Here is a 10,856-nt window from a genome sequence, read left to right on the forward strand (position 1 = left end):
CTTGTGAAAATCCTCAATCGGCTCGTTCATTGATTTGACATGTCTGTTGTGGATGAGGAGAATTTAAAATGCTTAAAAGGTTGTCATTGCTCCATTACTTATCACCTAATAACATATACGGCTTTAAACCTGTAACTGGATTTGACATTTATTCGCTGTGTTTACCAAAATATTAGCCTTGAATTGATTATAAAATAATCGACCAAAATAGTATTTTCAGGTTCGAAATTAAATTTCTTGATTGCTCTAGACCATTTTAATGGCTTGTCAGATCGTAAAGAAGGTTGTCACGGTAAGGTCTATGTTTGTCTGGGCAATCATATACCTTCTACACTCTTAAAGAATCATGTATGATTAATCAGCAGTTCTATATTAAAACCAAAATGAGCACAGTTTAAAGGTCAAGTTCACCCTGAAATAATCTTATATCAAAAAGGAAGAAAATCAGTGACAATTTAAAACATGCTTAATTTCGCCGAATGTAAAAAAAATAAACGATGAATGAAGCCAATGGTAATGCATATACTATTTCTTTATCAATTCATTACATAAAACATAAAAAATGTAATTTCCGTTTCTTCTTCTTAACTTCCCTTCTACATGTACAACATAGTTCCATTGCTCCATGAATATGGAATTCCAATTATATATAGCTATGGTCAAATGAAGAGACTCTTTATTTATGAATTTCACAGAATAAATATTTCAAAGTATAATAGCGAGTGTTGTAATGTCATCGACTCTATAGCTCTCATATGCACACTGTTCATTTTATGTATAACTTTGCAATAACGGGAAAGCTTTGAAATATCAACTTTATTCATTTATTTATTTGTTTTCTTTATTTTATACTGCAGGGTAGGCCTGTTCAGTTATGCAGAAATGCTTTCCAAAAGCGCCCTGTACTTTAAACAAATAACTCAACATCATAGCAATTCAATGTATGTAACATACAATTAAGTAAAACAGAATACATTATACACAAAAAGTGAATCAACAAGTATCATTACACCCACCGAGTTATTCGGTGTAATTACATGTATAACAGTCAGAATGTTAATGATTTACAGTGGGTTTTTTTAATGCATGGGGGGACGTGCATTTTGTATATCACAAGCCGGGAGCGAATTAAATAAGACGGAAGCAATATATTCAAAAGATTTTCTTAATAATCCGTCCTTTCTTATTTCACATCCGATTTTGATGGAAGTTCTATAGGTATGCTATATTCATTTTTTCTGTATTCATTCAAATCATCTTGTTGTCGAGGCGCACTTGGCTTTTAATGAGAATTCTAAGATATTTTCATATTTCTAATTTTCGGGACATTCTGCTTCGTCTGATACTGTTTCGATTCACTATGGAGCAGGCCTTGAGCTTGGTGGATCTTTGCGATCAAACTTAACTCTTTCTGCAACATGCTCCTGGGCTCCTTAACACAAGAAAGGTTAAAGATTAATCCCTAATTTGAAAGAGCAATTCTAATTGGTTCCTAGTCAGTCTACAGAGCAAAATATGCATGCGACGATTATCTTGATAGCCCATATTATCTAGCGATCAATCGCTATTATATTAAGAGTAAAATATCACCATCGTCGCACTTTGCCTATGATTATCATGTCAAGAAACCTTTTTTATACTGATTTTTTTTCGTAGTTGCTTTAGTGAGATCGTAGTAATATTACACTTGAAATCAAATTGGAAACGAGAGAATGTTCTGCAATCATGACTGTCGATGTCGCTTTTAGCCATTATCAACAATTCCACCCTACGTTCATAAAGAAACTCAAGAAAATATAGTTTTGTATGATGTTTCTTCTATAGATCGTAAGTTACATTCTGCCTAAAAATAAAACAAACGATCAAATGCTCGTTATTCATAATTCATGGTAACATCATAAAAGTGTCTGTATTGTATTTCAGAAAAAAAATTGACATCAGTTGACGAATTTCAAACCGCTAACTTCGTTTTTTTACTTGTTAAATTTACATTATGTATGAATTAATTTGCTGAGCTTCAAGTCCATGTACTTGTTGTACATGTATATACATTACTTCAAATTTACAGCAATGAATTAATGAATTCCATTTACAAGCTGAATAGTTTTACTTCCTAATTCGATCCATAGTCTAAAATATTTTTTTATACATCTGAGATGTTGCGTCAGTAATATGTGACACACAATTTCAACGAATTCTGTACTTTATCTGATAACATGACGTTGAAAAATAAATATCTAATGATTAAATACAAATTGACGAATGAAAGAGCAATAAAGAGTTCCATTATCTTCATATATGTACATAAATTATGATTATTTACAAACGATCCGCATGTGATGTTGCAAATTTACAGACGAAAAACACAAATTATATTTGTTTTCATATTCATAAAGAGTAAGAGAAGGTCCTTTACTTTCCCTCACAAAATTCGGATAAAACATGAAATAAATTTTGGAACAAAAGCCCCCCCCCCCCAAAAAAAAGGGAAAGTATTCGTTTGTTAATTATATCTGGTATTATCATCTCATCTATATTAATCGTGATTTTGTTACTTGTACCTGAGTCAGTTTCTGTTCATAGAGAATGATCTTGTAATGAACTTATAGTTCTGGTTAACAACACAATGAAAAATGAGAATGAAATAAAGAAGCTCTCCATTTAGTAAAAGCTTATTCAGCAAAGAGAAACACTATTGCTTATCACAATCTTTAATCATTCAGGAAGTAAATATGTCTTCTTTAGTGATAGCCCGTATTGCTTGCCAGAAATTTATATTATTGTGCCTTCTTTTCTCTGAGATCCACTCCCGATTTAAAGGATGCAGTTAACCTAACTACGGATTGACTTTACAGAAACAATATTCAAATGTAACAAATAAAAATATGAAATAAAGAAAGGTGGGAAATGAATGATTGTAGTATGTGGCAAAATTTAGTAACAATAAGTTATTTGCAAATTTGAAGTTCATATAGTAATCATCGTTGACATAAATTTCGAAATACCTACAGTGTTAGAACAATAAAGTATATATGGGCCTAAACAAGGGCGGAAATCTCTCCCCAAAGGGAGAGAATGCATGTTTTATTTCGATTTTCAATGATGTATTTTTTTCCATCATAAAATACCAATAACAGTAGGGGACATTTGATATTGTGCCCCCTACCATTTTGGGAAGGGGGACGCGTCCCCTGTCCCCCCTGGGATTTCCGCTCATGGGCCTAAATAAAGGAAGTGGTGGATCCAGAATTTCTTAGGGGAGAAGGCCTAAAAATTAAACCATTTGTTCAAAAGAATTCTGACAAGCAAATCAAAAGAAGAGTGTTTCACGGTACACCATCTTCGTGGGAAGTTGTTGGCCCACGAAATATGCTGATGTAGGCCTACCGTGAAACCAACTACACTATTCTTCTTCGCCATGGAAACCTTCAGAAGTTGTCTTTACATCACACCATCTACTCCCCCCATGGGTCCGCCACTGAATAAAGGGCCTATGGTCCAGTATCAATGAAAGGAAGGCTTCGAGTAGATACAATTAATAACATCAGTGAATTAGAAAAATAAACTTTAATATACGTTCATGTCATAACCCTTATTTAAAAACTTAAGACGAAATAGTACTTGGTTCAATCTACTCATTGGCGTTACCAGATTACACAGTTATGCCAAAGAGTAGTAATAAGTCATTTTTATTTCACTATCAGCGAGCTGAATTTTCATAAAAACTCGATCTTGTTGTCCTGCTTGTTTCTCTCCAGTATTTCAATGCTTCTTTAATATTCATAATGGGTTTCATTTTTGATAACGCCGATGGTGCAGACAATGGCAAGGGTCTTTCTTTTGATGGTAAATATGCACCTCTGCTTCCCCAAGAACGAAAGGGATTCGAAAATGTCAGAGGCTGAACCTGACACTGGCCTTTGTACATTATTGCTAACGTGGTATCGCCCGTGGTGCACCGAACTACGCTTAGAACACACTCATTGGCGTAAGTTTGGCCATCGGACCCGCAGACGAAATCGAGAACGACAGGGCACGATGACGGACAGAATGGTTCCGTGGGTGAAGGTGTGATCGTCGGGACCGATGTAGATCTAGGGATGTGCGAAATCGGTGGTGAGGTCACTCTGGAGCCACCAGATGCATGACCAGCAGTCGTTCCGGGATCTGGTGATAATTAATAGGGGAAATAAATTAGGCATAATGACTGTGTCACATTATGACTGTATAAGCATACTAGTTTAGAGCATTATTTGTAAAATTTGTACCTTTTTCTAGGAAGGCATCTCAACCTACCCAACTATCATGTTTAAAACGATTCGATTTCTAGTATTTCCTTTACTTTTTGGGGCTGTTCGGTTTGTGCAGGCCTACTATATTATTGTGTGAAAATGGTTTGAATAACTTGGTTACAAACCTACCTGATGTTTCGGGGACTGAACCACCAGATCCACCTTGTCCACCTCCGGGTCCTCCTGTTGCACCAGTACCGCCACCGCCACCGCCGCCACCACCGCCACCACCACCAGATGCTCCCCCAGCACCTCCACCATTTCCACTACTTCCACCAGCATCTCCTCCTCCAGATCCACCTGTGCCACCGGTTCCACCCCCTCCTCCATTTACTCCACTATCGGCACCACCACCGCCGCCAACACCGCCGCCGCCTCCTCCTCCACCTCCACCACCACCACCGATACCACTGTCAGTTGTGCCTTCTCCTGTTCCTCCTGCTCCACCGTGATCTCCACCTGTCCCTCCACCGTTTCCACCGGCTTCTCCACTTCCAGCTCCACTACCTCCTCCAGCTCCTGACCCACCATTACCTCCACCATTTCCACTACCACCTGATCCTCCATCTGGACCTACACCACCTCCACCATTTCCACCGCTACCTCCTGTTCCTCCACCTGCATCACCACCAGCATTGCCTCCTCCGGTGCCCCCATTTCCCCCTCCTCCTCCGTCTGGACCCCCACCTTGTCCCCCTGTACCACCTCCTGTTCCGACACCACCTTCTTCTCCTGAATGACCTTCGCGATCGCCACCATCAAACTCCTCATCATCTTCTTCGCTTTCCTCTTCGTCGTCGTCGTCCTCCTCCTTTTTATGTCCTCTACCGGGTCTTCTTCCACTGTGACCATGATGACCAGCATTGGTAGCTCCTGATCCTGCTCCATCCTCTCTTCCTGATGATGAAGACGGTGGTCGTGTTATCCTGTGCCCCACATGGTGTCGGCTCTCGTCATCGTCATCATCTTCCTCTTCATCGGCATTTACCTTCACAATGGTCAGGAAGGCAATAATGATGACCAAAAGCCGGGATACTTTTTTCATTCGCATTATGTGAAACGATGATTCTGTGAATATAATAAACACAAGTTATTAATAGACAGAGATGATGGAAACCATTCCAGAAGGATGGTTTACAAGATCATCGTAGGGTATCAACCGTAGAGCCATGGACATAGAACCAAAACTGAGCCATGATTTTGATTTATCCTAATCAGCAACGGATAAATACATAAAGTTATCAGAACTAATTTCCAGTGAGCAAAAATACAAAATGTTCGATTCGAAGGCAATAAAACTTAAGAAATGAGAACCGTTTCAATGGAATCCCTTAAAACTGTATAAGAAGTGACGAGAATAAAGTGATTGTCATGTGAGATCCCCCTTTTAAATCCATTTGGATGACTGAAAATAATTACAGTGATGGGATCATACACATGTTTACTTCTGGACTTCATTTGTTGCCTTGGCAACATATGATTCAAATCGTAATCAGCATATATGATTTAGAAAGGCAAAGAAGCTAAACAATCGTGTAATCTCAAAAGCCAGGGGATATTATTACTGAGACACGGATGGTCATGTCCGATTTGTATCGTATTATGCATGGGGTTAGCTTATTATATACCGGGATTATATACCATACAATGAAATTCTATTGTTCAATGTGACACATCATAATTCATTTCCGTCCGCCACTGTATATCAATATGGACGACGAGCAAGTGACAAATGATTTTTTTAATATATATATATATATTATATATATATATTGCATTATTAAAAAGCCCTTTTAAGAAATTACAAGTAGGGCCTACACCTTAAAAATGCACAGCATGATTCCACTTGTTATGAATTTAGTAAGGATGATATTTGACATGATTGAGGGCTGTGTATCATTACTACCATTTTAAACCGATCTTAATTATCCGAGTGTGAGCCTTTTTCATTCATTGGTAAAACAGGCCGATTAGGAAAAGCGAACAAGGTCAACCACTCAGACAGGATATTTTCAAAGTTATTGTGAAGTGACTGACCTTCAGACTAATGACGTCTGCACGTGATAATTACTGGTGTACACATCATAACTACTTTCTATTATCAATTTACCATGTATTATTTTCAACAAATATAACTTCATTGCAATTTATAATTTTGTAGACAAAAATTGAAACAATATAAGTAGTAAGGGAATTAAAATAATGATGATGATGAAGACGACGATGATGATGTTGTGTATTATCATTATATGTTGCTGGTAGCATGTTTCAGTTAAGGGGCATGAATCGTTGGAACAAGTAAGCGTTTGTGAAAGCAGACAAATCAAAGAATAATATAAAAGAAAGATTTAGTAAAATCTGACAAACAATAAGAAGGTTATGCATTTAAATATCAAGATAAATGCTGTGGAGATCATCCTATTGAAAATGCATTGTCACACATAAACATGACAAAGAACTCTCCCCTTTGGACACTGAAAATGTAGGGCTACCCCAAAACATTCCCATTCGCTTATATGAAAAGTAGTTCATCTATGAACTAATGTTGTGAAAGCTGTATATTACATGTCCTTCCATATGTATAATTCATTCATTCACTTGTTTATTCCACTTATAAAACAAATAACATAATATACATAACAAATGTATTTGTAAACATAGTGTATCAATATATATATATATATAATATGATATATATATATATTAAGAACACTTGATCTTCTGATAGATCAGATAAAATAAATATTTCAGTGAAATGCAAATTAAGGTAATGGGAACATGCGTCACATCACAAATTTTGGTCGCATTGCCAATAGAAGGATATCCATAGCTGCAGTATCTCGATGATAAAATATTAAAATTTTCCAATAATTCATTCAATTTTGTTCAAAATAAATTTGTTTCTGTGATTTTCACTTTAATATTGAGCAATCAAACTTGCTTCAAGTGCTTCGTACCCCTACAAACTTGATCATTTCACAAGTACGTAAATTGAAATGAGATCACTCTGGAAAGTGTATAACCAAAGATGTAAAAAGAATTTCCGTTGCAATGTAATCAAACCTATAAGGTTTGTCTTAAGGTGTGGTTGATTCCTTATTCCAGTTCCAATTATCACAGTTCCTGCACGAGGTGGAAGGTAGTCGAATGAAATAGTTGTTTTAGTGACTGAAATATCACAATTTCGCATACTATTGTGATGAAGACTGTATCCAACAACCAAACTGATAAGATCTTAACTAATAGACTTCCTTCCACATAATTTCGCGTCATGTTTTGTAAAACGATTGCATGATTCACACTTTCACAGTAATAAACACGCTGGAATTATAGTTACCATATAATCATTTTCTTTGTGAGGAAATCCTACACTGGGCAAAGGAGTTCACACATATAAGATTGCAGGGGCGGATCCAGCTTTCTCCAATGGGGGGGGGGGTGGGGTTATTTTTACCCATATTTTCCCCGATCGGCCGCTAAACGTTAATTTTTGTTTGATTATTTGAAGGGTTAGTCCTACAGTCACTTTTTAGCTTTATTCTTATCAAACAACATAAATATGTAATAATCTCATAACCCTTATTTCAATAGTGCAAGCGCAAAGCTCGAGCAATTTGTTTTGGGGGAAATTTCATGTACGTTTTGTACATTGACTTCAAAACTTGATATTTTACACTTGATATCAGCCTATATTGAGTAAGATATGTATTTCATCGAACAGGCAAGGGGAGTGCGAAGCGCGAACGAAATTTGTTTGTAGTAACATGAACATGATGAAAGATTCCCCCCCCCCTAATTTTCCAAGTCTTCCCTTCACCTTTTTTTTTCATTCACTCGTCTTCCTGCTTTTATTTTCCTCCTCTTTTCCCTCCTCTCTTTCATCTGCTTTTTTTTTCTTTCCCTCTTTTTTGTTCCTCCGGCATTAGGGGGAAGGCGGGCCAATCGCCCCCCTCTTGACCCGCCTATAGATTGAATTCCATGGTTAAACTGACAGTGTCATCGTATGAGAGCAAAAAGTAAAATGAAACTGAATATCATATTTTCATGTTGCCTCTCCGAGTGTGAACACAACTCAATTTGATGACTGACTTCATAAACATTCGAAGTTTGCCTTTAAAACCACATCTAGACAGCATTATATTGGTGTAGGCTTAATGTCCTTAATGCAATTAATCACATAATTTGTTCATAATACTTACCAATGTGTTCAGTCAAAGTGCACCAGATACAGCTCTATAACGCCTATTTCTCCTAAATCCTGCATGTGTTATGCCATTGGATAAAGCACAGTCCACGTAAGTATAAACAACTTTATTTCAATTCTGTCATGTCTCTGAGTAAACTGAGTAATTATATAGTAAAATCACAGTTCAGCTGTAGCTCACGTTTGTGGTATGAATTAAGCCACAACAGCAAAAAATTAAGTTAAATCCCCAAGTTCGACTTCCTCTCACGATCGGCTCACGATATTAAGCCGACGTGTTGATTATGATCTTCCAAGCAGTTTCTAAAGAGTCGTCTCCTTCAAAATATCAACATCCATTTCAAGTATTGGCAAGAGGGCTCGATTTTTTAGCCTGACATTAAGCTCTAATTCCACGTTTCTTTTCTTTTTCCTCTTCAATGATGCTTTTCGCCGTCAGTCGCTGAACTTTATATATACAGATATAAGGAATAAACTGCTTGTGATGTCTAAATGTTTGTGTATCAGAAGGAAACCAAGCTGAGCTGAAATCACTTGATTGGTTCCGGTATGAACTGACGATCTTTCCCGGTACATGTTCCTTTGATAATAATGGACTTGAGTTTTGATACAGGGATGTGTCATTTCCGGACCTCAACATCACCCGCGCAACCATTGTCAAAAACACCCCCCCCCCCAAAAAAAAAAAAAAAAAAAAAAAAAAAAAAAAAATCATACTATTTCAGAAGAAACACCCTCATTCTTTATAGTCTGTGGAGCTATGTATTTCAGTCGTCGCAATTTTGGCCAAGACAACCATCAAGGCTGAATACTAATACTAATAGGGTGGAAAGGGGGCTGTATTTCAATCACTCTATATCTTATGACATTCCGTATAACCTAGAATATTATCCCCTTTTATGAATTGTAAAGAACATACTATTTCTTTTGTTTTTCATAATACAATATTTTTTTTTTTTACAGATTTGACAATAAGGACCAACTTGACTGAAACATAATATAGCATTGAAACAATGCTAATTACACATATTCAGGGAGGAATTAATCTTTGTTTCACTTGACAACGAGGAGAAAATTAGAATATTTTATATTTTATAGAACAAAATACAAAAGAAATAGTGAATGGATGATATCATCAGTCTCTTGAGACTCATAGGGGAGACACAAGCCGAGCATGGAAATCAATCAATGATCTATTTCATAGTGGAAATAAAAAAATAAGAAAACAAAAGACACATGTAGATCATCTTATAATGCATAGGCGGATCCAGGGGGGCCGAGGGGCCCGGGCCCCCTCCCCCTTATTGGCGGAGCAAAAAAAGAAGAAAAAAAGGAAAGAAAGAAAAAAAAAGGGAAGAGAGAGGAGAAAAAAGAGGGGGAAACATAAGAGGAAGAAGACGAGTGAATGAAATAAGATGGGGGGAAAGATAGTCTTCATTTTCATATTATGTCCTAAGGATGTGCCGGTACGTCCTATGTCAAAACTCAAAGTAATAATAATGAAAATATCAGCTCTTTATTAAGTGCGATCCATATCCATTTCACAATTTTCCAACAAAGTGCTTGAAATATAGAGCTGAAATTGACTCTTTTTTTCAGATCGGAATATAAAATAGTTTAAGCTCGCGCTCTTCGCGCTCGCTTGATTTTCACGATAAAAGATGTAGGCCTATATATATAATGCATATATTCTATATAGGTCTAAATATGACACACGCGCGCGCATGTTTATTCGATACTCAACTTGTTCTCTATTCAAATTATAATCCAGTTTCAGATCACAATATCAAAAATTGTCTGCTCGCGCTTTGTGCTCGCATTATTAATGTTGAACGATCCCCTATTACTCATTCTATTCATGATTTACAAAACATGAATAGAGTGTCCCGTTTTTAGGTCTAAATTTCGAAAAAAAATTCCGCTCGCGCTTCACGCTCGCATCAATTGTTTAGTTTTAAAGCTATCTTGTTTACGATTATAAAAAATTATTAAAATTTTCTATTCATTATGTAGAAATGTCTAATTTTTTCAGCTCGCGCTTCGCACTCGCATTATTTGATTGCTGAAATATTTAACGTCTTCATGGCTAAGTGGCAGTCCTTAACAGGTACCTTTTCGATCAGTTCAAAACGCATATGGAAATTTTCTGCTCGCGCTTTGCGCTCGCATTATTGATGTAAGGAAGATACCCAATTACTCATCTTTTTCATGATTCACAAAGCATGAATAGACTGTCTCGTTCAGTAGGTCTAAATCTCAAAATTTTCCGCTCGCGCTTCGCGCTCGCATAAATTGTTTAGTTATATACCTATTCTGTTTAGGTTACAAAAAGTGCTTAGAATTTCCATTCTTTGGATAAA

The 10,856-nt window shown here is 36.7% G+C and overlaps 1 protein-coding gene across 1 annotated transcript; it reads right to left on the bottom strand.

The window, feature by feature from the left end:
- Positions 1-514: 514 nt before the first annotated feature.
- On the bottom strand, positions 515-9,009 carry LOC129257292 (uncharacterized). Its single transcript, XM_054895580.2, has 3 exons — positions 8,492-9,009; positions 4,422-5,360; positions 515-4,167 (listed from the first exon to the last, which is right to left on the bottom strand). The coding sequence occupies exons 2-3, from the start codon at positions 5,341-5,343 to the stop codon at positions 3,701-3,703; spliced, it is 1,389 nt and encodes a 462-aa protein (XP_054751555.2). The 5' UTR covers positions 5,344-5,360; positions 8,492-9,009; the 3' UTR covers positions 515-3,700.
- Between the last annotated feature and the right edge of the window lie 1,847 nt (positions 9,010-10,856).

Source organism: Lytechinus pictus, chromosome 3 (assembly GCF_037042905.1).
Source record: "Lytechinus pictus isolate F3 Inbred chromosome 3, Lp3.0, whole genome shotgun sequence".
Classification (NCBI taxonomy): domain Eukaryota; kingdom Metazoa; phylum Echinodermata; class Echinoidea; order Temnopleuroida; family Toxopneustidae; genus Lytechinus; species Lytechinus pictus.